Source organism: Agelaius phoeniceus, chromosome 20, assembly GCF_051311805.1.
Source record: "Agelaius phoeniceus isolate bAgePho1 chromosome 20, bAgePho1.hap1, whole genome shotgun sequence".
Taxonomy (NCBI): Eukaryota; Metazoa; Chordata; class Aves; order Passeriformes; family Icteridae; genus Agelaius; species Agelaius phoeniceus.
Window position 1 is genome coordinate 4,069,784 of NC_135284.1, and position 25,732 is coordinate 4,095,515.

Consider the following 25,732-nt stretch of genomic DNA (forward strand, 5'->3'; position numbering starts at 1 on the left):
GGGCTCAGCCTCACCATCCATGCAGGAGCTTCCCACCAGGCCAGAACTGAGTGGGCACCAGGGTGCGGGGCTGTCACTGTGGGTCTGGCAGTGTCTCTGGGGTGCCCCATCCCTTCCTCCTCCTCCCAGGACCAACTGGGGAAAGGCTTCCCGGGACCTTCCCTTGCTGGGGATGTGTCTTGGAGTTAAGGGCACGGGACGCAGAGTGAGCCAGGGCTGTGGTGGGACAGGGCGAGCAAGGGGTGCCTCTGCAGCCCCCTCCCTCCCTGCCACCCCTTTGGCCGGGCAAACAAGGATGTCACCTCTTCCCTGCCTTTTTGCCAGCTGCCCCCTCCTGCCCGCTCAGCCAATGCTCGTCCAGCTCCACACGGTGCCCTTGTAGGGTCCAGGGCTTTGCTGCCTTTCCAGGAACCGCCGCTCCCCTCCCTCTGGTCCCTGAGCCCTACAATCCCTTAATCCCCTTGGGCCAGGGCATCCCTGCAGGGCTGGGCTTCACTAAATCCCAAATCTGATTCCTGGATGTGCCTGTAACCACCATCCTGCTGGGCTGGGGCTGAGGTGGGCTTGCAGACCCTTTTTTCCTGGGGCAGGTGAGGACCCGTGGGATGCCCCCGTGAGTGTTGGGACCCTCAGGAGCAGCCCATGGCCGTGGTCCCTGTGGGGCTGGGCTGGCCCCGGGCTGTGGGGCACCCACCGCAGGGTCACAGCCCTGTGCAGAAGTGACCCCCGGGGTGATGCCCCCGCCCCTGGGTTTCTCCCAGTGCTTCAGAAAGGCTCAGGGGGCTTCTCCTGCCCCCGATCTCCCAGCCCGAGGGGCTCCCACGCACCGGGCCGGGGTCTGCGGGCACCCTTGGGACCCCCCCGCTTTTAGGGTGGGAGCGGGGGGCGGCCGTGCCGGGGCTGCCCCCGACCCCGCGGGCAGAGCCGGGGGCCGGGCAGGGTGCGGGGCAGGCGGGGCCGGGCCGGGCCCCCCCTCCCCTCCCTCCGGTGCCCGCCGCGGGGGGGCTGTGCCGGCCCCGGCGCCCGGCTCGGCTCAGCTGTTCTCTGCGGCAGCGGCACCGCGCGGGGCCGAGCCCAGCCCAGCCCAGCCGAGCCCAGCGGGGCCGGGCGGAGCGGAGCCCAGCGGGGCCGGGCCGGGCCGGGCCGGGCCGGGGGGAGCGGGGCTGAGCGGGGCTGAGCGCGGCCGGAGCGGGCGGAGCGGAGCCGAGCGGGCGCAGCGCGGAGCCGGGCGCGCCCGGGCGCGGAGGAGCCGCCGAGCGAGCGCAGGTGGGAGCCGGGCGCGGGGCGGGGGCGGCGGGAGCGCGGTGGGGAGGGACGGGGGGACGCGGGGAGCGGGGCTGAGCCCCCCGGGCCCCGGCCCCTCGCCGCCCGCCGGCGGAGATGGCTATATTTGGACAGTGACCTCTGGTCGTTCCCGAGCAGTCGCTGCGGATTCAATTGTGGCAACGTAATGGCACGGCCGGGGAGCGGGGAGCGGGGCTGTCCTGCCTGGATCCTGCCCGCACCCTGCCCGTATCCTGCCTGCACCCCACCTGCACCCCACCTCTCCTTGCCGGCATCCCATCCCACCCCGCTTGCGCCCTGCCTGCACCCCACCCAGCTCTCACGCCTGCACCCCACACCTGCACCCTGTTCAGCCCTGCCTGCACCTTGCCAGCGCCCCACCTGCTCCTGCCAGCCCTTCCTGCACCCTCCACGTTCCCTGCACCGCATCTGCCCCCCAGCTGCACCCCACCCGCTGCCTGCACCCTGCCCAGACAGCCAGGCCGCCCCTTCCTGCCCTGCATGCTGGCACCCCACACTCTGCTCCCGCTGCAATGGTTGAGGTGCTGGGGGAGCGTCCCCTCGGAGCCTACTCGCTCCTCCCGGGGCCGGGGATCGTGCTCGGCACTGGGGGGTGACACCGGCAGTGCCGTGGTCCAGCCCCGCTCGGCAGCCAGGCTCTGGGCCCCTTAGAGCCAGCTCAGCCAAGCCAGAGATGATGCTGAAGTGCCGTGAGGACTCCGGGGACACTCAGGGACTGGGCAGATGTGCTTTGGCAGGGTGCTGCATGCGCCCTGTGCAAAATCCACCGGCTGGGACATGGAGGAGCAGATCTGCTCCTGCCTCTGCCCACACCGGCTCTGTGGTCTGGGGACAGGGGTGCCTGGCCATGCTTTGGCGGCTGGATGTGGCTCCTGACAAGGGCTGTGTAACCAAAAGAGCACAGGGGATTCCCCAGGGCAGCCAGTGGCTCATGGGCGCTGCAGAGCCCCAGCTCCAAGGGTTTTGAGTGTCTCAGTCTCCCCCTGGGGCAGGTCCCAGGAGCAGCACAGGCTCAGGGGGTGTCTGTGGGCATCGTGCCCAGCTGTGGCTGAGGGCTGGAGACCCCACTGAGGCCATGGAAGGGGCTCCTCCACACCCCAGTGTGCCCATGGGGCTGTGAGTGTGTGCCAGGTCCAGCCCTTACCCAGGTGGGGGTGCACAGTGGCTGGCAGGGATCTGTGGCACGGGACAGGGATCCATGGAGGGAGGCGTGAGCCACCAGCAGGCAGCTCTGGAGGCACAGCCTTCCTCCCAGCTGCTGGGCCGAGCCAGGCAACCTCAGGCCACTGATGCAGGACAAGGGGACAGGATACAAGGGGACAAGCTGTGACCTGGTGCACGGCACCTTTGTGTCCACCCCAAAGTCCCCTCCACCCTGCTGCTCTGCTGCAGCAGCTCATGTGCCAACCCCAGTGCCAGCCACAGGGCATGGCACAGCTTTGGGACATGGCACAGCCTTGGGGCATGGCACACCCACAGCTGTGGGGTATGGCACATCTGTGGAGTATGGTACAGCTGTGGGGTACAGCACATCTGTGGGACATGGCACAGCTTTGGGAAATGGCACATCTGTGGAGTATGGCACAGCCACAGGGCATAGCACAGCTGTGGGGTACGGCACAGCTTTGGGACATGGTACAGCTGTGTGTTATGGCCTGGCCATGTCCCTGCCCAGCGTCAAGTGGCTCTGGCCAGCAGCTGACAGCCCCCAGCCCCTGCAGCACCCACACATCCCTGCACAGGGGCTGCCCCTGTTCCCTGCTGTGGGGTCAGGGCTGTGTTATCTCCCATCCTCATTCCTCACCACTTCAGTGTTCCCAGGCTTCCCGCTGTGCCCGGAGCAGGAGGAGTCTCTCGGAGCACGAGGCCTGAGGGGACTGAGCCCCTCCAAGCCGTGCCAGGAGGGGAGGTGGTGGCCTGACGTGTCCCCCAGCCATGAGCCGCCGCGTGGTGCGCCAGAGCAAGTTCCGGCACGTCTTTGGGCAGCCGGTGAAGGCAGACCAGATGTACGAGGACATCCGTGTCTCCAAGGTGACATGTGACAGCTCCTTCTGCGCTGTCAACCCCAAGTTTGTGGCCATCATTGTGGAGTCCGGTGGTGGCGGGGCCTTCATTGTCCTGCCCCTTGCCAAGGTGAGTGGGGAGGGCGCTGGTGTTTGGTCACGATGCTGAGATGTGTTGGGGGGGAAATGCTGATGGGTTTGGCTTTTGGGGACCCGCTGTGGCCCCAGAGCCCCCCAGCTTTGCCCCAACACCACCTCCTTATGTGGGGGCTCAGGGCAGGAACAACCTGGGTGATCATTGGCACCTGCCAAGGGTGACATCCCTGGGGCAAGTGAGGTGATGTGAAAAACCCCCAGCTGCCTTCCCCCAGCCCCAATTCCCTGGGGGCACAGCATGCCCAGGGAGCAGCACCCAGTGCAGTGGGAGTCTGCCCTGCAAACCCTGGCAGAGAGACTGGGACAGGGTCCCCAACCCCTCCCTGCCATCAAAGCAGACACAAAACAGCCTCTCATGGGTCACATGATTCTCCTCTGTGTCCCTATGAGGCCTTGTGCCAGGTGAACCCCATTTGCCCCATGTGCCTCAGTTTCCCCCTTCAAGGCAGGTACAAACCTCTGGCCACTGCCAGAATCCTCTGCACGTCCCCATTTGTGCCACAACCCACGCGGTGGCCAGGCTGGGCTTTGGGGGGTACCTGGCAGGGTCTCTCCTGGGGGACTCATGCTGGTCCCTCCCCGTTGCAGACAGGACGGGTGGACAAGAACCACCCGCTGGTCACGGGACACACGGCGCCCGTGCTGGACATCGACTGGTGTCCCCACAATGACAACGTCATCGCCAGCGCCTCGGAGGACACCACTGTCATGGTGAGGGGCTGGACGCTGCGTGGGAGGGGGTGGGAGGTGCAGGGGGAGCAATGCAGAGCATCCCCCCCCCTTGCTGCCTGTGAAGTGTCACTGGCCTATTTTTAGCCCCGGTGCCATGCGTTCGCGCTGGCGGCGGCTGCTCGCTCCATGATGCAGCAGTTTGTGCTAAATTTACCCTCCCTGGCGACTCAGCATGCAGGAATAGCTGGGGGGGGCTGGGGGCTGCACCCCGGCCGTGCCCCCCTCCCTGTGCCCACCAGCACCCCGAGTGCTGGGGATGCACCCCAGGATGGAGGCGCTTCTGGCATCCCCTCGCCACCCTCCCCACGGGCTGAGCCGCGATTAATGATGAGGTTAATTGGCTCCCAGACCCTCATCCGCTTAGTGCTCACACACAGGGTGATCCCCAGCGCCCCGCTCTGTCCCCCCCAGGTGTGGCAGATCCCTGACTATGTCCCCGTGCGCAACATCACGGAGCCCGTGGTGACACTGGAGGGACACTCCAAGCGGGTGAGCATCATCTCCTGGCACCCCACGGCCCGCAACGTCCTGCTCAGCGCAGGTAAGGGGGTCCCGGGTCACCCTCCCCGGGGTCACAGGAGATCCATGGCGTGACAGCATCTGCCCCCCTCGGTCCTCTGCAGGCTGCGACAACCTGGTGATCCTCTGGAATGTGGGCACTGGGGAGATGCTGCTGGCTCTGGATGACATGCACACTGACCTCATCTACAACGTGGGCTGGAACCGCAACGGCAGCCTGCTGGTCACCACCTGCAAGGACAAGAAGGTCCGTGTCATTGACCCCCGCAAGCAGCAGATCATAGCGGTGAGTGCCCCTGCTGTGCCCCCCATCCCACCCCGGGGTCCCCTCTAGTGCCTGCCTGACCCTACTAACCCCTCTCCGCGCGTCTCTGTGTTTGATTTAACCCGCTAACGCCGGCGCAGGAGAAAACCAAACCTCATGACGGCACCCGGCCCATCCGCGCCATCTTCGTGGCCGATGGCAAGATCTTCACCACGGGCTTCAGCAGGATGAGCGAGCGGCAGCTGGGCCTCTGGGACCTGGTACGAGACAGCAGCTCCAGCCTGGCCAGCGCCAATCCCACAGATCTCAGCCCAGCCAGGAACGCTCTGGGGGCTGGGGATACTCTCTGGCAGCGCGTGCGCTTAGGGAGCATCACGGAATAGGACACAACGGCTGTTTTGGGGGACAGATCCGGACCTCCTCCACATTCCCCCCTTCCCATGCCCTGTGCTGACTGTCTCCCCCTCCCCCCAGGAGAGGTTTGCCCCCCACGAAGGGCTGAGGCCCGTGCGGGCCATCTTCACACGGGAAGGACACATCTTTACCACGGGCTTTACCAGAATGAGCCAGCGGGAGCTGGGCTTGTGGGACCCGGTAACGAGGCCGCATGGAGTGCTGCCCTGGGAACTTGGCCCCCCCAGACCCCTTGCTAACCCCCCCTGCCCCAGGATGCCGTGTCTGCTGCATCCCCCTCCCAAAAGATGCCAAGTTCCCAAGTGTGCCGTGCAGTGCTGGGGTGGGGAGGGGGCTGGGAGGCAGGGAGTGCTGGGGAAGGGGGGTACAGCCAGGCTGGGGGTACCCAGCCATGCCAGGTAAACAGGAGTGGGGAGGGGGGGCATGCCAAGCTGCCTGCCTGGGGGGTTGTGTACCCCAGAGGGGACAAGCCCTGTCCCCCAGTGTGCCGTGGCTAATGTGTGTGACTAACCACGGTGAGGGTTTTGGGGTCACTGCTCACACCCCTCCACCACTGCTCCGGCCCCCCAGAATAACTTTGAGGAGCCCATTGCCCTGCAAGAGATGGACACGAGCAACGGGGTCCTGCTGCCCTTCTACGACGCCGATTCCAGCATTGTCTACCTCTGTGGGAAGGTAACCCCCCTTCCCTGGGGTGCACCCCCAATGCCACCCTGTCCCTGAGGGTGCCAGGGCTGGCTAACGCCTGTCCCCACCCCGCAGGGTGACAGCAGCATCCGGTACTTCGAGATCACGGACGAGGCTCCCTACGTGCACTACCTGAACACCTACAGCAGCAAGGAGCCCCAGCGGGGCATGGGCTTCATGCCCAAGCGTGGGCTGGATGTCAGCAAGTGTGAGATCGCCAGGTGAGAGCCAAGGGGGCTGGGGGGAGCCAGAGGGGTCAGGGGGGTCAGCTGGGCCCTGACTGCCTGTGCCCCACGCAGGTTCTTCAAGCTGCATGAGCGCAAGTGCGAGCCCATTGTCATGACGGTGCCACGCAAGGTGAGCCTGGGGGGGTCCCAGGGGAGATGGGGGCCTGGGGGCGACACCCCACATCTCACCACGGTCTCTCTGCCCCCGCAGTCAGATCTCTTCCAGGATGACCTTTACCCTGACACGCCAGGCCCCGAGCCAGCCCTGGAGGCAGATGAGTGGCTGTCGGGGAAGGACGCAGAGCCCATCCTCATCTCGCTGCGGGATGGGTACGTCCCCATCAAGAACCGGGAGCTGAAGGTGGTCAAGAAGAACATCCTGGACAGCAAACCCCCGCCAGGCCCCCGACGCAGGCACTCCACCTGCGACTCAGACTTCTCTGTGAGTGTCCGGGGATAGGGACGTGGCAGCAGGGCTGTCCCCCTGCCCTGGGGTGGGAGGGGAGGGGCCTGACTCATCGGTGACCCTGTGTCCCCCCTCCCTACAGCAGCCAGCCTTGGAGGAGGTGCTGGAGGAGATCCGTGCCCTGAAGGAGACGGTCCAAGCGCAGGAGAAGCGCATCTCCGACCTGGAGAACAAACTCGGCCAGTTCACCAACGGCACGGACTAGCGCGGTGGCCTCGGCCACGAGCACGGGCAGGGCCAGGACTGCCCCGGCCTGCCGGGGATTAAAGCCGAGTCCCCACCTTGGGCAGGAGCCCGGAGCCGAGTTCTTTCCCCAGGAGCCGAGGGGGCAGGGAGGGCTCGGACCCTGACCCAGCCTCCACTGGCATCAGTCGCATCCTGGTCCATGGGCACCCACTGCAGCACCCGAGGGGGTGTCCCAGCCCATGGGCACCCACTGCAGCACCCGAGGGGGTCCCACTCAGTGCCTGCAGGCTGGGGCTGCCAAGCACCCCAACACAGGGACCTGCACAGCCCCAACATGGGCACCAGCAGCCTCCCAGCACAGGGAGCTGCCAGGCCCCCCCGGCCAGGATGTGCTTGTGTACGGTGCTACACCCCCACCCCATCACCCCCTCACCTCCCTCTGCCCCATCGGCCCCTCGGCGGGTGCTCCCACCCGGCTCTTTGCTCCTGCACCCCTTTAATAAAGGGCTCAGCCACCCTTGGCTGTGTGGCAGTACCAGGGACGAGGGACCACCGTGCCAGGGGTGCTGCCTGCACCCCTCTGCCAGCTCCCACAGCCTGTGACCCCCTGGCCCAGGCAGAGGGAGGCCAAGAGAGACGAACATTAAAGAGCATTTATTGGTGTTGGCCATGGTTGGAGCTGCTCGGGCTCCCCCGGCCCTGGCCCAGATGTTGCTGTGGGGTGCACGGGTGGGTGGAGGGAGGGGCACCAGCTATGAAAAGTCCCAGGGGAGCGAGCCCAGCCCCCCCCACCCCGCAGCCCCCGGCCCCCCGTGTGCAAAGGGGGAGCAGCCGGGGCAGGGGGCCGGGGTTAGCACCATTTGACGTAAGGTTTCTCTCAGGGTCAGTGCCCGGGACGAGGGGGGTGCAGCGCTGCCAAGGGGGGGCATCCGAGCAGGGTGGAGGGGTGCGAGCAGGGCTAAGGGGGGGTGACACCGGGCTGCCCTCCACAGGCACCCCTTTAGCTGCCCCAGCAGTCCCCGTGCCATGGGGGGCAGCTGTGCAGCCCCGCGCTGGCTGTGGGGTGCAATAGGGCTGAGCCCCCACCCCTGCTGGCAGGCAGAGCAGCTCCCGGGTAAGTGCACTTGGTAGCGCCTGGGCAGGGGGGGAAGAGGGAGCTGGGCTGAGGCCCCTGGCTCTGGGGGCACCCCGGGACCCCACACGACTGGCAGCCCACCCATCCGGGGCAGGATGTGCCCTCCACCCTCCCTGGGGTGAGGGGCTGAGCAGCACCCCGTGGGCGGCTGGGGGAGTAGGGGTGTCCTGGAGAAGGGGAACAGTCCGTGGGGTCCCCTCCCTGCTCCCTGCCACCCCAGGTGCAGGGTTAACACCCACCCCAACGCTGTGCTGCTGTGGGGTGCCCCCACCTCACCCCAGTATTGCCCCAGCTCTGGGGACGCTCTCCCAGGGCCAAATCCTGCTTCCCCCATTCCCCATTCGCCCTCCGCAGTTCTTGGACTGGCTCCCCCCACACCGCTGCCCCCTCTGTGTCCCCAGACACGTCCCCATCCCCACGGGGGTGGGCGAGGGGGCTCAGCGGGGCTGCGGGGTCACTTTTCCGTCAGAGAGAGCTGCAGGATGCGCTGCAGATCCTCCTCCTCCTGGCGCGTCCGGCGCTCCGCTTCCTCCTGCTCCCGCGCCGACAGCGCCATGGCCAGGCGCAGCTGCTCCGCGTAGCTGGGGAACAGCGCGCCCGGCGCCCTGCCCGCCCCCGCCGCCGGGGCCACGGGGGGACGCGGGGCTGCCGTGTGCTGGGGAGTCCTGGGGGGCAGCAGGGCCTCAGGGGGGTCCCTGTGGGGAGGGCATCCCCACACCCACTCCCCCCGGGGGGGCTGGCCAGACCTTACCAACCTGTCCCCCCGCCGGCCCTCGTGAGACATGGGGTGGGTGCCCGGCTTGCTGTTGGTCAGTGCTTCCCAAATGGTCACCTGTGGCCGGGGAAAGAGGGGTGCTTGGAGGGTGGAGCCCCAAAAAACAGCTCCCACAGCATGAATTCTGACACGCCACCGTGGGATGCAGGGATGGAGAGGTGTGGGATGTGTGAGGATGGCATCGGGATGGGGTGGGCAGCGGGGTCTCTCAGCCAGGAGGAGGTGAAGGGGTGGCAGTGCCCACCTGGTCGTACTCACTGCCCGCTTCCAGCAGGCTCTGCTGGATGGCAAACTGCAGCAGGTCATCCTCATCCTCCCGCAGGGCATCCTGGTGGGTGCCCACCACGCTGTAGCCCCGCGGCACCTCAAACAGTGCCGGGTCCATCTCACACGCTCGGCATGAGGCTGTGGGGAGAGCAGAGCTGGCCTGGCTGGGCACCCGTGGGGTCTCCCTCCTACTCCACCCCGCCACTTGTGTGTCCCTTACCCTGCTGTGACCCACCAGCTGTACCCCCAGACCCAAATGCGACCCCCTCCCATCCCACCTCACCGTGTCCCCCACATACTGAGGGAGCTGGAGCTGCTGACGCTGGAGGAGTCGCTGCTGGGCGAGGGTGCCTCGCTGCTGGGGCTGTGCCGCAGGGAGCTGACTGGCTCGTCACACCCGTTGAGGTTGCCAAAGGTTATTCGGGCGTTGAGGATATGGAAGATGGGGATTTCTGCAGGAAAAGGGAGAAAACACGAGGAGGGAAGCTGGCTGTGCCAGCCAGGTCAGCAGCAGAGCCCAGTCCATACCAATCTTGACGGGGAAGCCGGGCGGGAGGCGCAGGGTGATGAAGTCCCGCAGTTTGGCGAAGAGCGCGTTGCTTATTGCCATGAGGTCGATGATGGGGGCAACCTGCTCACACAGGGACAGCGGGTGGTCCTCACACAGCCACAGCTTTGCCTTGAACCTGCCAGGGACAGGCGTTGGACTGGGGACCCCCACCTGTCCCCCCCTCGAGCTCTGCAGCAGTGGCGGTGGGGACACAGGGAGTCCCCGCCTGCTGCTCCCCCTCTCACTTCTGTGTCTTGGTGGTGAGCTCCATGGGCCGTCCCATGTCACGGTTGCCCAGCTCAAAGTTGGGGTTGAAGTACTCCTCAGGGGTGATGGCAGTGGGGTTGGCGTGGCTCAGTGTCTGCGTGATCAGCGTCTGCATGGGGGCACAGCCCCGTGGGGTGAGAGGGGAGGCCTGACTGCAGACAGACCCCTCCACCTCTGAGACACTCACCCCATTGTTGGGCCCCACGTGCTGCTCAGCGATGCCCAGGAAGGATTGCAGTGGGGTCTTACAGCCTGTGGGAGAGGAGGGGGTGAGGGCAGAGCCGGGGGTGCCCTGCCCGCCCAGCCCGTGCTGGCTCCACCTTTGCTCTTGCCCTTGTGCTGGTCTGAGAGGTGCTCAGTCCGTGTCCGTGTGATCAGCTCCACGTTGGAAGCGCCATAGACCTGGCCGAGGAGGGGGAATGGCAGAGGTGGGCACCTCACAGCTACAATCAAGTGGGCAGCTACAACCCCCCTGGGCAGCTCAACTCCCTGCCCCTCACCTTCGCCTCATACCCATTCACCATTTCCGTCTTCTCGCTCCTCCAGCCCAGGATCCCGGACTTGTTCCTAGGGTGACACGGGCACCATGAACTTGCTTGGACAGCCCGGGGTGCCAGCACCCTGGGGGTGGGCTCGGTGCCACCCCAGCGCACCTCTCGAAGGCGATGTTCTTGGTGTCGAGCTGGGTGGTGACAACAGGGGCCGTGAGCCGCCCCATCACCTGCTCCTCGGTGGGCTGCACAGCAGCCAGCAGCACCTCCTGGTCATGGCCGGCCAGGGCCAGCGTCTCCGAGTAGACCACCCGCCTGTCGTGGTCAATCTCCATCACCACCGCACTGCTGTCTGCAGGGAATGGGGTCAGCACAACCACGGTCCCCAGGGTGTCACCCCCCAGGGAGAGGGACATGGCGGTGCCACCTCACCTTGTCCCCGAAAGACGAAGCTGCGGTTGCCCCGCTGCCAGGTCATGTGGTCGAAGCCCAGCAGTGTGGTGTCCACCCGCAGGTTCTGGCCACTCTTCCACACCTTGTAGGTGTCACTGGGGCAGATCTTGGACACCAGGGGCACTGGGGAGAGATGCCAATAGCCCAGCCAGGGATGGGGACATCTGCATCCCCGAGGGGGCTGAGCAAGGTGGGGGACACACCTGGGGAACACAATGCCTTGGCAAGATGGAGATCTGCAAGCTTGGGGTATCAGGGGGCAAGGGGGCAGGTGATCCCCAGCCTGGGGATGGGGATGGATGGTGGGGCTGGGGGACTCTGCTGGGAAATTCCCGCTCCCCCCACAGCCACGCTGTGGCCCAAGCTCACCCCAGCTGGTGAACTCCCACTTCATCTCCACGTAGAAGTCCTGGGCCTGTGGAGAGCACGGCGGGGTCAGGGGCAGCCCGTGGCCGGTGCCCACAGCCCCGCTGAGGGAGGTACCTTGCGCAGCTTCTCCAGCAGCACAGGGATCCCCGCCAGGCGCTTGATGGCTCTCTGGTAGTCCCGGTAGCGCAGGACCAGCTGCACCAGCTCCAGGTCACGGGTGCTCACAGCCTCCTGCAGGACTGGGGGGCAAAGGGGCAGTGCCCAGGGCCGTGGCACAGCATGGCACAGCATGGCACAGCATGGCACTGCAGAGCTGGGCGCTGCACAGGAGCCACAGGCACAGAGCACCACGTGAGCAGTGCCTTGGGAAGCTTTACCATGCCTGTGCCCATGCCCGTGTCCATGTCCACATCTGTGTCCATGCTCGTGCCCACGCCCATCTCCATGCCCGTGTCTGCACCAGGGCAGCTTGCAGGAGGGTGGAGGGCAGCAGCCACGCGCTCACCTGTCCATCCGCTGCGGTTCTCCTTGCCCACGTCGGCGCCATGCTTCAGCAGCACCCTGGCACACTCCAGGTGGCCCAGCGTGGTGGCCAGGTGCAGGGGAGTGCGTCCTCGGGGGTCCAGCTGCTCGATGTCGGCCTGCCAGGAAGGAACGAGGCTCTGAGATCACTGGGGTGGCCAGACCTCGCTCTCCCACAGATGTGCAGCTCCCAGACACAGAAAGCAGCCAACATTTGACAGCATCTGGGAGAGCAGCCCCACCCCTGACCTCCCCCAAGAGAGGCACCTCAAAGCCTCTCCCTGCTGCCACTGCCAGACCCATGGGGAGGGCATGGAGAGCACGGTGGTGGCTGCCAGCACCCAGCACACCTGGTCCCAGGCAGGCAGGGCTGCACCCACCAGGCGGGCACCAGCAGGGGCACAGCACGACAGCGGGGGCACAGCACGGCAGCGGGGGCACAGATGCCCCTGGCATGGCGCACGGAGCTCTGCACATCTCAGCGCAGCTGCAAGCTCCAGAAAAGCCCCCACCTCTGGGATTTGGAGGGGGCTGTGCCCAGTTGCCAGGCAGCAGCTGCCGGCAGCCCCCCTCTCTCTGCCAGGGCCGGGCTGCGGCGGGCGCACGTGTTCCCCTGCCTGAGCCGGGGGCGGCGGCTGCGGGAGCGGAGCGGCTGCTCCGAGGATCCCCGGGGCCCTGGGGAGCCGTCGCTGGGGCTGCCGTTGTTTGTGCCAAACCCGGAGCCTGGCACCCAGCCAGCCCTGAGGAATCCCTGGTGCGCTGGCACCCCCGGCACCCACGGGCCCTGCTCCCCATGTGGGAAGCAGCGTCACACCCATGCCCAGCTGGGGACATGGCTCGGGGAAGGAGGGGACACCCTCTGTGCCCCCAGCACCCAGCTGGGGTAGAAGTGCCCAGAGAGGGGCACTCAGGTGCTGCCAGGGCAGGAGGCAGTGGGGCAGTGCTCGAACAATTGGTTTTGGGGAGGCCACCCTCAGAAGAGCAAACCTGGGGTGCAGGAGCCAAAGGTGCCAGCTGGGGTGGGCAGCCAGAGGTGTTTGGGCATGGGCAGAGGTGGAGCATGGGCTCCCTGGTGCCCAGTCTCACCTGCAGCGCATCTCTGCCTTGCTCTGGGCATGTCCTGCATTGCTGCTGCCCCCAGGGATGTTCCTGTCCCTGCCCAGGCTGTGTATTCCCATGTCCCTCATCCCCAGGGACTCACCAGGTAGGGAGACCCCCCAGTCTGCCCCCACCACGGGAGCAAAACAGCCCCCCAGTTCTCAGGGAGCCAATGTGTCACTCCAATGCTCTCCAGGCGACTGCTGCTTTTTAATTGCACTAATGAAACTGCTCTAATTAAGGCAATCACCCCCCAGCTGGGGGCGGGGGCAGCAGGCTCAGTGGGGCTCCCCAGCTGCAGCCCTGCCCCAGCACTGGGCAGGATGAGGGTCCCCAGTTGGGGACATGGTGCTGGAGCCACCCCAGGGGACACGGCGTGACCCAGATTTGGCCAGCAAGAGCTCAGTCCTGAGCCCTGGTGTTGGGTTGGCTCCAGCTTGGGGACCACAGCACAGACCTCCAGGTGCTGCCCATCGTGGGGCCGTGGCGCCCCATGGGGACGAGGACAGGGGTGGCTTTGGGGTGGCAGCAGTGCAGTGCAGAGCCGCAGCTCAGCCGCTCCTCCTGTGCCAGCCGGGCACGTGGCACAGCACGTCCCTGCACTGGGGCTGTCCCCGGGCTGGAGAACCCCAGCTCCTGCTCCTGGGTAGCATCAGGGGACATGAGCCAGCGCGGGAAGATGGTGCCAGGCACTGCTGTCCCCGTGCAGCCCCGGGTCCCTGTCATGCCTGAGGGGGCAGGCTGTGGTCAGGGGTGTCCTGGCACAACAGGCTCCATGTCACTGCCTGCCACATCCTCGTGATGTCCCTGTCAAGGGGACCCACTGACCCTTGCTCCCTTGTGGAGGCAAGTGTGGATGGGAGCCCATGGTGACAATTTGGGGGTGACAGACACAGAGCCCTTAGGAGGACATGGAGAGAATGCTCAACTGCCCCAGTGCTTCCCGACCCCAAACACCTGCACTGGGGAGGGGCAGCACATGGAGCCACTGCCCTGTGGGGTCACCAAGGCAGAGGGAGGGCAGAGCCCTGGGCACGGGGGCACCCAGCCTCCAGCATTGCAGACAGCACCAGCCCCAACCCCTTACCCGGGGGATGCTCTGGCAGGGATAAGGGCTGAGCCGTGTCCCTGGATGCCCTGGACAGAGCAGGGAGCCTGGGCTGGCCCTCACCTCCTTCCCCCAAGCCCTCACCTGCCCCAGAGTCTGGCCTGCAGCACCCATGCCCCCCTCCCCTTGCACCCCTGGGGTGCACTCATGGCAGGCTTTGCTCTCACCCAGCAAATGCCAGCGGGGGCCAGGGCAGAGCCCCTGCACTTCCCAGGCTGGAGGGTTGGAGCCTCTCTGCAGGCAAGCGGGTCAGAGCCCCCCCGCAGCCCCTCCACCTCCCCACGTCTGCCGAGCCCAGCTTTGATCTCTGCCGCGCTGAGCTCCTGGGAAGGCTGACCCCAAATTAGCAGGAAAATAAAAACACTGGCCGTGGGGTGGGAGACCGGGGCGATGCTGGCGCAGCCTCCGGCTGGACCCCACAATGGAGACGGGTGTGGCGGGAGCCATCGCCTGCATCCCGGCGGGAGCTTGGCGGCACAATGACCCCCGTTCCATGCATCACCAGGGTCCATCCAGCACGGCCCTCAGTGCCTTGGGGCTTGAGGACCCGGGCCGAGGGACTGGGGATGCTCAGCACAGCTTCCCCGCAAGCCTCCCTCCAGCGCCTGCGGTTTCCTGCGTCTTCGGGGTTGGGTTTTAATTACCTGAATTGCATCGCCACGGGGGAGAGGGAGGCTGGGAACCCGCCGGGGAAGCACCCACACCCTGCTCCATCACCGGGCGGCTGGGAGGTTCCCGGGCTGAGGGACAAAGTGGGTCCTCTCACCCTGAGAAGAGCCCTTGTGAGGCTGGGGGGCTGCGCCCCGACAGCACCGGGGCTCTTGTCCCCCCCGCCCCCAGAGGGGCTCAGCCTGAGAGTGGGGAGCTGAATGCTGCACCCCCAGGGGGGTGGCAATACCCTGAGCAACGGGGTGCGGGCCGGGGGTCTGCAGAGGCCTAGCAGGGAGCGGGGGACACGTGCGGAGGGATGCTCGGGGCTGCGTGTGCTGGAGGATGCAGGGGACCCGCGAGTGGCAGCCCCGGCGGCAGCCGGCGCACACCAGGGGTGCAGGTGGGGACACACACCACACCCCCAGAGCCCCGCCAGCGCACAGAGCGACCCCATCCTAATCACCCCCCTCATCTCCATCCTCATCCTCACCCCGGCCCCGAGCATTGCATCAGCCCGAGCGGAGCCGGGCCGGGCCGGGCCGTGCCGGGAGTGTCCCCGCGCCGCCCCACCTGCTTGGCGCTGAGCTCCCGGTCCAGGTCACGGGCGCGGTTGTGCCAGACGAGGTAATGCAGCGGGTACCTGCCCTCCGGCCCCTTCCTGCCCGAGCAAGACGCGAGCATCCTCCGTGCATGCTGGAGCGGCGCGGCGGGCGCGGCGCGGGGCGGCGCGGCGCGGGGCGGGGGGGGCGCGGGGCGGGGCGGGCCGCCACCTCCCGCCCGGTGCTTCCCCGGCCCCCCCGCACCGCCCGGCCTCATGGGACTTGTAGTTGCCCTGCCCGGCATCGCCCCCTTCTTCTTCCTCGTCTTCATCCTCCTCTTTGCTCGCCCCCCCCCCGCACCGCTCAGCCCATCACCGCGGCTGTGATCCCGCGGGGAGGGCTGCAAAGGGGCACCCCTTTAGCGATCAGCATCCTCCCCAGATTCCCCCCTTTCCCGGGCTGATCTTCCCCCTCCCAGCTGACCTCCGCTCCCCCAGCGGGGCAGCGGGCTCGATCATATGGAGGGGCAGGGGTGAAGGCGGCAGGTGGGGACCAGGTGGGGCCGTGGGGGGACCCCGGTTCCCGCCCCCGCAGCACCAGGCACGGGCCCCCAGCCCCGTTTCCTTTTCCGCCTGCGTCTCTCCCGGGCGGGCGTCGCGTTTTCCGGCTGCCGCCCGAGAACAATGCAAGGCTGGGCCTCTGCGGCCGCCCCGGCCTCCGCCGGCGCCGCGCTCCCGGCCCCACTCCCCGCTGCTCCCCGCCCTCCCGTGCCGGGAACCCCCCCGGGGTTGTTCTCCGCTCAGCCGTGGCGCTGGCGGTGGTCGCTGCCCCCCGCCCCTGTCCCCGCACAGCATCCCCCATCCCCTGCCATGCCCCATGACGTCATGAGCCACCTCCTCACAGCCGCGGTGAGGTCACCTCGCCTGTCCCACGGTGCTGGGGACACCATGCGGCCCCCCTGCCCCGCTCCCGCTGGGTCTGAGCCCCGCACTGTCTGTGGGGCCCCCATGGGGTGTCCCCTCTGGTGCAAGCACTAAAGGGTCGCAGTAGGGAGCAGACCCCAAATAGTCCCCAGTCTCCTCACCCACCCCAAAATCCCCTGCTGAGCACCCTAAATAAGGGGTGTGTGGCCCGACCCCGTGTCCTGGAGGAGGGGTGTGTCCGGGAGTGGGGTGCACAGGGTTAGAGGTGGCATAGGGTAGAGGGCTGGGGCTGCCCCAGGACTGCAACTGGATCCAGAACAAGTGTCCAGGGCAGGACTGAAGCAATTTGGGGGTGCCCTGGGCTGGGACTAGGTTACACAGGACCCGGAATAGGAATGGGACCAGTGCCACCCCTCCGGGATAAACAGGACAAGGGCTGGGAGCAGGACCAGGACAGCGCTCTGGGCTGAAAACGGGACCGGGAGTGCACCGAGGGCGGGCACTGGGGTCAGCACTGGGGGATGCCCGGGATCAGGAGCAGAGCAAGGGCAAGGCTGATGCCCAGCAGCAGATGAGGTGCCCGGGTCCGGGTCCGGGCTGTCCGGGGGACGTTTGCAGGTGCGGGTGCGGGTCGGGGGCGTTCCCAGTGGGGGTGTCGGTCTGTGCCGGTGCCCGTCCGAATTCGTGTGCGGGTCCGGGTCCGGGTCCGTGTGCGGGGTGGGGGCGTTCCCGGTTCGTGTCCCGGTGCGGGGCGGTGCCGGCGCCGGTGCGGGTTCGGGTGCGGCTGCGAGTGCGGGGCGGTGCCGGTGCCGGTGCGGGGCGGCCGCGGCAGCGCTGCCGGTGGCGGGGCGGGGGCGGTGCGGCCCCTCCTCCGCCGGGGCCGGGCCTGCGCCGCTTCCTGCGGAGCCGCCGGGCGCAGGGAGCAGCCGGCAGCCCCCGGCCCCGCCGCCCCGGGCCCCGCTGCCCCCGCCCCGCCGCCCGGCCCCCCCCCTCCCCTTCCCCGCCGCCGCTCCCCCGGCGGGCCCGGGGGCGCCGCCGCCGCCCCACGCTGGCGCAGAGGCCCGGGCCCGGGCCCGCCTCGCCGCTGAGGATGTCCCGGAAGGCGCCGCGGGCAGAGGTGTGCGCCGACTGCAGCGCCCCAGGTAAGGGCCTCCCCGCATCGGCACCGGCACGGCCCCGCCAGCCCCCCCGCGCCTCCGGCTGCCCCCCGGAGCCTGCCCTGCGCTCCCCCCCGCGCCACCGAGAGCTCCCCGTGCGCCCCACGGCACCCCCGGCGCGTCCCCCGCACCCCCGTCAGCCCCCGCTGGACCCCGAGGTGTTCGCGCCCGGACTGCTCCCCATGACCCCTTCTGCATCTCCTTGTACGCCCCACATCGAGACCCCTTTGCGGCTGCCTGAGCGCCCCCAGGATCGCTCTGGCGATTCATTTCTGCACCCCACTCTGCACAGCCAAGGGAGCCGCACTGAGTCCCCCGCCTGCCCCCCAGGAACCCTCTGATGTGCCCCCCCAGTGAAACGCTGTGATGAAACTCATGACCCCCTTGCTGCACCCCCTTTTAGCCTCCTGGAATGCCCTCATACACTCGAGACGCAGCCCCGATACCCCCGCACGCCCTCCTCCGTGCGGCTCCAGCGCACCCCGGGTGCCCCCACGCCCCCCGGCACCACCCACGGCTTTCTCACCCCAGCGCGGGGGCTGCTGGCACAGCCTCGGGACGCGCCGCTCGGTGCCAGCAGCGCTGGTGACCCTGTAAATGACGGCATGATGGGGGACACCGTCCTGCAGCCCACAGCCAGCACCCACCCCAGCCGGATCCGGGCTTGGCGGTGCCGGTCGGGCGAGCCGGGCGGCCGCCGCGCTGCAAGCCAGAGCCGAGCCTGGGCAAGACCATTCCCATCCCCGGCGGTGCCGGTGCCCGCAGCCCCCATGCTGGGGACGCGCCCGTGGGCGTCGCGGAGGGCTTGCCCCCCCCCAAACCCTGCCCACGGTAGGGCCGGACCCCAAACCTGCCCGTAGTCAGTGCAGGTGGCCCCACGGCAATGAATGAACGGGGCTCCGAGCCGGCCCCGGAAAGCTGCCCGCGGGCCAAGGCTGTGCCGAAATTATTCCGGCCACGTGCCAATGGCCGGATCCTGCCAGGAGAGCTGTCGGCACGCGTGGGCGAAAGGCTGCCCTGCCTCCAGGCATCCCCCGTGCCGGCGGGCAAGCGGGGGGCCAGGGGTTCCCGGGGCGGTGCCGGGGCTCCCTGCTGCGGCCAGGGGAAATGGAAAACAGTTTCTTCCAATCTCTTATCGCCTGGCAGCCATGGGAGGAAATGAGTTATAAAGTCCAGAGGCCGTTTCCTAGCGCGCTGGGAGCACCCGCTGTCGCTGCCGGGGATGCGCTGCCTGGCCCTGCATGGGGAGGTGCCCGTGGGGCGCTCCGGTCCCTCTGCCCGGCCTCCCTCGGCCCCACGCAGGGATGCCGGCTGCCCCCAGCCCTGCCATCGCCGCTGCGGGGCCGACTGCTGGGGCTCCCGGTGTCAGCCCACATCCCGATGCAGGGATTGAGGTGCTGCGCGCTCCCTTGGACTCCAGGATCCCCCCAGGGTTTGGAGTGTCCCTGTGCGAGCACTCCGCGATCTGCTGCAGTGCCCGCCCGCATCCCACCACATCCCAGCGGTCCTAGGGCGGGAGGGGCTGTTGCCCCAGGGATACTCTGGATCCACCCGCCCGGGGGGGCCGCGGGCCGGCTCCCCCCGCACGGAGCGTCCTGTTCTCGGCGGTGGCCGTGGGCAGCGGGTGCGAAGGCACAGATGCCGCCGCACCGGCTGCCAAGGCGCTGCCATCTGCGTGCGCGGGGCTGCCAGGCTGGGGGGGCCGCCGCTCCCCCCGGCCACCCCACCCCGGCCCCGGGGCACTGCAGCATGGCAGGATGCCGTGCCCCCCAACGCGGGGTCCTCAGGGCTCTGGGGGGGTGCGTGTGGAGGGGTCCGGGACCCTGCAGGGAGGAAGGAAGTGGGGGAGGCTTGGCTGCCTGCCTGCCTTCCTCCCTCTGTGAGGTCGTGGGGCCGCTGTCCCCCTCAGGGCCATCGGGCAGGCCAGTGAGGCCACCTCCCTGGGCCCTGTGTCCCCGGGCTTGGGGCTGCCCCCGCCGTGGGACAGTGTGGTGTTTGTGTAGGACCTACAGAAACAAGGGGAGGGGTGGGGCTGGGCACAGGGTGGCAGGACTCCCCCGTCGTGCCCGGCAGAGGGGACACCTGGGAGCCATTCAGCATCGTCACCCCGTGCCCAGCTGCATTTCCCGGGAGGGGGGAGGTGGCTGTGACCCAGCGAGGGTCCTCAAATCCTGTCCTCGTGCTGCTGTGAGCAGCTGCAGCTCAACGGCCACACCACGGAGCCGGACCCCTCGTTCCCAGGACCTGTTTTGGGGTGCAGGCGTGGGGAGCTGCTGCCTGGCCGGGAGCGGTGCCCCCGCGGGTGCCGGGGCTGGTGCCAGCGCGGGGCCAGCGCGGCTGCTCAAACGATCCTTTGTTCCCGGCGGGGACACAAAGGGCTCCAGTCCGGCTGGCCGGGGCCAGCGGCGGGGCTGGAGGGGCACGGCAGCGTGGGGGGCCGTGGCACCTGCCCTGGAGCTGGGGTGTCCTGAGGGCTGGCTGCGCTGGGGTGCTGAGGCTGCAGAGCTGCTGACCACCCTACATAGGAGCCCGTGGACTGGGGGTGCCCACCCATTGTGGGGCACACTACCCCCATCCAAGACTCCCCCAAACACCCAGCCGGGGGCTCTGGGGGTGAGTGACCTCGCAGTGAGCCAGAGTGCCCCTGATGAGAGAGCGTGGTGGCATCATCCCTGCCACCAGCTGTCCTCCTGATGGTGGGGGGCCAAACCCTGCCCCCCTTTTGACTGGTGGTTGCTATGGGAAACCTGTGGGTTTCCCCTGGTGATGGGCTGAGCCCCTCTCCATCTCTCGGGAAATGGTTGCTGTGGCAACGCATCCCCCCTGCTGGATGGATGCATGAGGAGGGGACGGCATGGGGAGGGGACACCCGCTGACACCCCCATGCCACCCCCAGACCCTGGCTGGGCGTCGATCAACCGCGGAGTGCTCATCTGTGACGAGTGCTGCAGCGTGCACCGCAGCCTGGGCCGCCACATCTCCATCGTCAAGCACCTGCGCCACAGCCCCTGGCCCGCCACCCTGCTCCAGGTGGGTGCTGGGGACACTGCAATGTGGGGACACTCACACTGGGAGCCCCCGTGCCCACTGGGCCCTGCCTGTCCCCTGCAGATGGTGCACACCTTGGCGAGCAACGGGGCCAACTCCATCTGGGAGCACTCGCTGCTGGATCCAGCGCAGGTGCAGAGCGGGCGCCGGAAGGCAAACCCCCAGGACAAAGTGCAGTAAGTGCCCCCTGTGCTGTGGGGAGGGGGTCGGCTCTGGCTGGGAGCCCCCTCCTCACCCCAAAACCCACTGCCCACCCTCCAGCCCGACCAAGTCGGAGTTCATCCGTGCCAAGTACCAGATGCTGGCCTTCGTCCACAAGCTGCCCTGCCGGGATGATGATGGCGTCACTGCCAAGGACCTCAGCAAGGTGGGGTGGGCGCTCAGGGACCTCCCTGTGGCAGTGGGGACAGATCCCCCCATTACCAGCTCTCTCCTCTGCAGCAATTGCACTCGAGCGTGCGGACGGGCAACCTGGAGACCTGCCTGCGCCTGCTCTCCCTGGGTGCCCAGGCCAACTTCTTCCACCCGGTGAGCTCTGGTGGGGCTCAGGGACCCCAGAGGGGGTGTGGGGCCCAGGGGGGTCCTGGAGCCTCATGCCGCATGCAGGCTGCAGGGCTGAGGCTGCCCATGCCTGCAGGAGAAGGGCACCACACCACTGCACGTGGCCGCCAAGGCCGGGCAGATCCTGCAGGCAGAGCTGCTGGTGGTCTACGGTGCCGACCCTGGGGCACCCGATGTGAACGGCCGGACCCCCATTGACTATGCCAGGTGAGGGCAGGGAAGGGGGTCACCCCTGCCTGCACCCCAGCTAGGGTGGGCATCACCCCTGCCGGCCCTCCCACAGGCAGGCAGCCCAGCACGAGCTGGCGGAGCGGCTGGTGGAGTGCCAGTACGAGCTGACCGACCGGCTGGCCTTCTACCTCTGCGGCAGGAAGCCGGGTGAGTGAGGGGGTCCTGGGGTGAGGGGGGTACCCTGGAGGGAGCCCGTGGCCCCGCTCACCACCCCTCTCTCTGTGCAGACCACAAGAACGGGCACTACATCATCCCACAGATGGCCGACAGGTGAGTGCCTGGCGCCCGTGGCCCCGCTGCCCTGTCCCATGTCCCCCCCAGCGTCCCCGCTGGGCTGAGGGGGGACCCCGGTCACTGGAGCGTCCCTGGGGGGTGGGGGGTCGGCGTGCCCGCGTGTTTAACATCCGCCTTTATCCTGTTCTTCCCTCCGCTGCCTTCTCCGGAGCGCAGGGTGCGCCCAAAGTGCATGGCACAGAGGTATTGTCCGCTCGGCTCCGGGGGCCCCCCATGCTGCTGGCATGGGCCCCCCCTGCAGCCCTGGCCGCTCGGCCCAGCCCAGCACCTGGGGGGCACTCGGGGAGGGGGGTTCCGCCCGCCCCCTGCCACCTCATCCCCCTGTGCCTGCCTGCCAGCCCTGCTTGGTGAAGCCCCCAATGCCTGAGGGGGGGTCCCTGTCTTGGTGGGGTGCAGCTGGGGACTGTTTTGGTGTGAACAGGCCAGGAATAACCCCCACTTTTTGTTTTCCCCCTCCCTGCACCCCCCAGCCTGGACCTCTCTGAACTGGCCAAGGCAGCCAAGAAGAAGCTGCAGGCGGTGAGTGGGGGCCAGGGCAGGGCTGGGGGATGTCCCGCCTGCCCCTCTCATCCTGCCTGACACTGTCCCCTGTACTGCTGCAGCTCAGCAACCGCCTCTTCGAGGAGCTGGCCATGGACGTGTACGACGAGGTGGACCGTCGGGAGAACGACGCGGGTGAGCGGGGGGTGCAGGGTGCAGCCCCCCGGGGCCGGGGCGGGTGCGGCGGCGCGGGGGAGGAGCAGCCGGCGGGGCCGCGGCTGAGCCCTGCGCTCCCCCCGATCTGGACGCGTCCGCCGGGACCGCAGGCCCCTCCTTCTTCATTCCTCCGGCCGGGAAGGTTTGCTCAGCGCGAGGGGCCGCCGCTGGGTGCCAGGGCTGGGGTGCTGCCGGAGGTGGGTGTCGGGATCCCCCAGGGATGGGGGCTCAGCCTGCAGTGGTGCCCCTGGTCTGGGGGGTGGCAGGGTGGGGGCAATCCCATTTCCGTGGCGGGGCGGGTGCCAACAGACATTTCAAACCATCTTCCCACCGGCTGGGGGGTGCTGAGCTGGTGCCTGAAAGGGTGAAGAGCATTTCTGGGGTCCTATTGGCGGGTTATAGGGGGACCCTAGCCCTGCTGGGTGGCTGGGGGAGGCGATTCCCGTCAGCCTGGCCAGGCTCCACTCCCAACCCCAGCAGGCTGGCCCTGCGCCCGCGCCTGCGTCCTGCCGGCTCCGGGCCCTGCAGCCTGCTTGTCCGGGGGGGTCCAGCCCCTGTGTCCCCGGGGTCTGACACCAGGTGCCTTCCTGCAGTCTGGCTGACGACGCAGAACCACAGCACGCTGGTGACAGAGCGCAGCGCCGTCCCCTTCCTCCCCGTCAACCCTGAGTACTCAGCCACGCGCAACCAGGTGAGGCCCCCTCTAGGCCACGCCACCCCCCTGTGCACTCAGACCTCTGCTCACCCCCTTTTTCCCCCTGCTGCCCCCAGGGCCGGCAAAAACTGGCCAGGTTCAACGCCAGGGAGTTTGCCACTTTGCTCATCGACATCCTCGGGGAAGCCAAGCGCCGGCAGCAAGGGAAGAGCCTGCTCAGCCCCACAGGTGAGGCACGGAGGGCAGCGAGGTGGGGCTGAGTACTTCCCCCCTGCCCTGTGCTCAGCACCTCCCCTGCCCTCCCCCAGACGCCCTCGACTACTCGCTGCGGAGCCAGAGTGACCTGGACGACCAGCACGACTACGACAGCGTCGCCTCTGACGAGGACACGGACCAGGAGCTGCTGCGCAACGCCTCCCGCAACAACCGCGCCAGGGTGAGCCTGGGCCCCGGCCTGGACCCCCTCCCAGATCCCCACCTCTGGGATCCTAGCACTGAGCTCCTCTCCCTGCAGAGCATGGACTCCTCCGACCTGTCAGATGGCCCCATCACGCTGCAGGAGTACCTGGAGGTGAAGAAGGCTCTGGCAGCCTCTGAGGCCAAGGTGCAGCAGCTGATGAAGGTGAACAACAGCCTGAGCGATGAGCTGCGCCGGCTGCAGCGCGAGGTGGGTGTGGGGCCAGCAGGATTCCCCTCCTCAGCGTACCCCCCTCTCCTCGCTGATGCCTTCCCCCTTCTCCTGGCTGCAGATCCACAAGTTGCAGGCAGAGAACACGCAGATCCGGCAGCAGACTGGTCCTGCACATCCAACCCCGGCCCCCAGCGAGCGGCCAGAGCACGGGCACCCCCCGGGCACAGCCCCCCCGCACCGCCGGGACCGCCAGGCCTTCTCCATGTATGAGCCGGGCTCGGCGCTGAAACCCTTCGGGCAGCCCGTGGAGGAGCTGGTGACCCGGCTGCAGCCCTTCAGCCCCGGCGTGAGTGTGCTGGGCTGGGTGGGAGGGTTTTGGGGTGCAGCAGTCCCCCCAGCCCCACAGGGTGCTGGGTCCCGTCCCCGCGGGGCCGTAACCTTTCGTGTGTCGCCAGGAGGTGGAGGACGAGGCTCTGTACTCCATGCACATCCCGGCCAGCGTGTACCGGGTAAGGGGGCCGCAGCGGGGGCGGCTCCTGCATGGGACATGGTGGCTGTCGCCTGCCCAGGATGTGGCCTTTGGGATGTCCTGTCCCCCCGCCGCCCTGCACCCCCCTGGGTCAGGCCGAGGACCTCCCCAAGGGATGGCAGCTGCGGAATGTTCCTGCATGCAGGGTGGCGGTGTCCCCTGTGCTCGTCCTTCCCTGCACGTCACCGGGGTCGGCTCCACACCCTTCTGCACCCTGTTCAGCATGGGCTTCCCCTCTTTTCCCCCCCTCCAGATCCGGAAAGGTCCATCTGCCTCCTCGGTGCCCTTCCCTCCATCCTCCCCACTGCTCTCCTGCCCGCCTGATGGTGCCCGACACATGGTGACGTATCAGGGAGGGGGAACAACCCTTGGGGTGGGGAGACTCCCAACCCTGTGTGGGGATGGGGCTGGGCAGGGCTTGACACTGCTCCTCTCCTCTCCAGAGCAAGCTGGACCGGCATGGCAGCGGCGCTGACAGTGACTACGACAACACACAGGCCGGTGAGGTTCTGATCAGGTGAGTGGTGGGGCTGGGGGCTGCACCAGGCTACATGGGGACACGGGGCTAATACTGACCCAGGGCGGTTGGTTGGTCCCTGCAGCATGGAGGGGAAGCGGTATGTGGAGCTGAGCAAGGATGAGGATTTCCCCCACGAGCTGGACCCGCTGGACGGGGAGCTGGACCCTGGCCTGCCCAGCACAGAGGATGTCATCCTCAAAACTGAGCAGGTCACCAAGAACATCCAGGAGCTGCTGCGGGCAGCACAAGAGTCCAAGCATGATAGGTAGGACTGGGGCACAGCCTCAGGGTCCTTCTGGACACCCAGAGCAGGGGTGGGGCCATGCTTTGTCAGCCTCCATGGTCGGGAGCTGCTGTCCTCCATGTTGCTCACCCTTTGTCCTTGCCCTCAGCTTCGTGCCCTGCTCAGAGAAGATCCACTCGGCTGTGACAGAGATGGCATCACTCTTCCCTAAGGTAGGAGGAGCTGTCTGTCCCTGGCATGGTTGTGGTCCCCACCAGACACTGTCAGCCCCCTGAGCATAGGATCTGACGCTGGTGCTGTGCTCTGCCACAGAAACCAGCACTGGAGACGGTGCGGAGCTCCCTGCGGCTGCTCAACGCCAGCGCCTACCGGCTGCAGAGCGAGTGCCGCAAGACTGTGCCCCCCGAGCCCGGCGCCACCGTGGACTACCAGCTCCTGACCCAGCAGGTCATCCAGTGTGCCTACGACATCGCCAAGGCCGCCAAGCAGCTGGTCACCATCACCACTCGTGAGAAGAAGCAGTGAGCGCCAGCCTGAGTCCGCCCCATATCCCCAGGCCCCTTCACTCTCCATGTCTCCCTTCCCTCCGGCAGCAGCCGGCACCTGGGGCGAGCATGGCTGCAAGTGGCCTTTTTGGGGAGCCGAGGTGCGGGGTTCCTCGTGCCCCCTGTGCCATCAAGGAGCTGGTGCTCAGCCTGCGGGGTAGGTGCCTGCATCCCCCTGTACAGCCCCCTGCCCACCCCTAACTTATCCTGTACATAGCCTCTGTAGCTGTCCGTGGCGGCGGTGGCCTTGTACCCCCACTCCCCACAAAACCCCTCTCTGGGTGGCCGGTACCCCCGAGGCCACCCACGGCATTACACTGGACTGGGGCGCCCGCGGGCCCCCCCTCCCCGGGCGTCCCGAACCCCTCCCCGGGCGTCCTGCCCCGTGCCGGGGCCGCACTCCCCACTGTAAGATGTGTCCTTGTACATTTGTATCAATAAAGGTGTGAGCATTGCACGGGCGCCCGGCCCCCGGCTCCTGCGCCCGTGGAGGGTCCGTGGCTGCGGGGGCTT

General features: G+C 67.9%; 3 protein-coding genes across 13 annotated transcripts; 2 read left to right on the top strand and 1 right to left on the bottom strand.

Annotated features, from left to right (window-relative positions):
• The first annotated feature begins 1,004 nt into the window (after positions 1 to 1,004).
• Positions 1,005 to 7,477, top strand: CORO6 (coronin 6). Of its 3 annotated transcripts, XM_077188610.1 has the most exons (12): positions 1,005 to 1,266; positions 3,118 to 3,438; positions 4,053 to 4,175; positions 4,608 to 4,737; positions 4,820 to 5,001; positions 5,121 to 5,240; positions 5,455 to 5,574; positions 5,965 to 6,069; positions 6,157 to 6,302; positions 6,381 to 6,438; positions 6,520 to 6,750; positions 6,857 to 7,477. In XM_077188610.1, the coding sequence occupies exons 2-12, from the start codon at positions 3,241 to 3,243 to the stop codon at positions 6,977 to 6,979; spliced, it is 1,536 nt and encodes a 511-aa protein (XP_077044725.1). In that variant the 5' UTR covers positions 1,005 to 1,266; positions 3,118 to 3,240; the 3' UTR covers positions 6,980 to 7,477. The 3 variants fall into 3 exon arrangements, with proteins under 3 accessions (XP_077044725.1, XP_077044724.1, XP_077044723.1); XM_077188609.1 differs by lacking the exon at positions 5,455 to 5,574 and having other exon boundaries at positions 1,007 to 1,266; positions 6,860 to 7,477; XM_077188608.1 differs by lacking the exon at positions 5,455 to 5,574 and having other exon boundaries at positions 1,008 to 1,266.
• A 122-nt stretch (positions 7,478 to 7,599) lies between these two features.
• ANKRD13B (ankyrin repeat domain 13B) lies at positions 7,600 to 18,052 on the bottom strand. Of its 6 annotated transcripts, none has more exons than XM_077188605.1 (15): positions 15,217 to 15,898; positions 11,773 to 11,908; positions 11,382 to 11,506; positions 11,268 to 11,313; positions 10,878 to 11,021; positions 10,608 to 10,797; positions 10,455 to 10,521; positions 10,275 to 10,356; positions 10,142 to 10,206; positions 9,933 to 10,063; positions 9,666 to 9,823; positions 9,437 to 9,589; positions 9,115 to 9,275; positions 8,851 to 8,927; positions 7,600 to 8,760 (listed from the first exon to the last, which is right to left on the bottom strand). In XM_077188605.1, exons 1-15 carry the CDS (start codon positions 15,514 to 15,516, stop codon positions 8,550 to 8,552), a joined length of 2,046 nt encoding a protein of 681 aa, XP_077044720.1. In that variant the 5' UTR covers positions 15,517 to 15,898; the 3' UTR covers positions 7,600 to 8,549. The 6 variants fall into 6 exon arrangements, with proteins under 6 accessions (XP_077044720.1, XP_077044718.1, XP_077044719.1 ...); XM_077188603.1 differs by having other exon boundaries at positions 8,847 to 8,927; XM_077188604.1 differs by having other exon boundaries at positions 8,842 to 8,927.
• GIT1 (GIT ArfGAP 1) lies at positions 17,024 to 25,676 on the top strand. 4 transcript variants are annotated; one of them, XM_054646882.2, is made up of 22 exons: positions 17,026 to 17,250; positions 20,162 to 20,295; positions 20,377 to 20,489; positions 20,575 to 20,680; positions 20,755 to 20,841; positions 20,951 to 21,081; positions 21,158 to 21,252; positions 21,333 to 21,375; positions 21,556 to 21,582; positions 21,870 to 21,918; positions 22,002 to 22,074; positions 22,689 to 22,786; positions 22,867 to 22,978; positions 23,059 to 23,186; positions 23,265 to 23,417; positions 23,500 to 23,727; positions 23,837 to 23,890; positions 24,164 to 24,250; positions 24,354 to 24,427; positions 24,513 to 24,695; positions 24,823 to 24,886; positions 24,987 to 25,676. In XM_054646882.2, exons 1-22 carry the CDS (start codon positions 17,199 to 17,201, stop codon positions 25,197 to 25,199), a joined length of 2,304 nt encoding a protein of 767 aa, XP_054502857.1. In that variant the 5' UTR covers positions 17,026 to 17,198; the 3' UTR covers positions 25,200 to 25,676. The 4 variants fall into 4 exon arrangements, with proteins under 4 accessions (XP_054502856.1, XP_054502855.1, XP_054502854.1 ...); XM_054646880.2 differs by lacking the exon at positions 23,837 to 23,890 and having other exon boundaries at positions 17,025 to 17,250; XM_054646879.2 differs by lacking the exon at positions 21,556 to 21,582 and having other exon boundaries at positions 17,025 to 17,250.
• Positions 25,677 to 25,732: the final 56 nt, after the last annotated feature.

Excerpts from the sequence above, each read along its gene's own strand:
- ANKRD13B (XM_054646972.2), bottom strand. The coding sequence starts at position 15,516 with ATGAAGACGAGGAAGAAGAAGGGGGCGATGCCGGGCAGGGCAACTACA. Across the intron at positions 10,798-10,877 it reads CTTCGTCTTTCGGGGACAAG|ACAGCAGTGCGGTGGTGATG; the intron begins GTGAGGTGGCAC and ends CATTCCCTGCAG. Across the intron at positions 10,064-10,141 it reads ACGTGGGGCCCAACAATGGG|ACGCTGATCACGCAGACACT; the intron begins GTGAGTGTCTCA and ends GCCCCCATGCAG.
- CORO6 (XM_077188610.1), top strand. The coding sequence starts at position 3,241 with ATGAGCCGCCGCGTGGTGCGCCAGAGCAAGTTCCGGCACGTCTTTGGG. Across the intron at positions 5,575-5,964 it reads AGCTGGGCTTGTGGGACCCG|AATAACTTTGAGGAGCCCAT; the intron begins GTAACGAGGCCG and ends CCGGCCCCCCAG. Across the intron at positions 6,751-6,856 it reads CCTGCGACTCAGACTTCTCT|CAGCCAGCCTTGGAGGAGGT; the intron begins GTGAGTGTCCGG and ends CCCTCCCTACAG.
- GIT1 (XM_054646882.2), top strand. The coding sequence starts at position 17,199 with ATGTCCCGGAAGGCGCCGCGGGCAGAGGTGTGCGCCGACTGCAGCGCC. Across the intron at positions 17,251-20,161 it reads CGCCGACTGCAGCGCCCCAG|ACCCTGGCTGGGCGTCGATC; the intron begins GTAAGGGCCTCC and ends TGCCACCCCCAG. Across the intron at positions 22,979-23,058 it reads GAGCCTGCTCAGCCCCACAG|ACGCCCTCGACTACTCGCTG; the intron begins GTGAGGCACGGA and ends GCCCTCCCCCAG.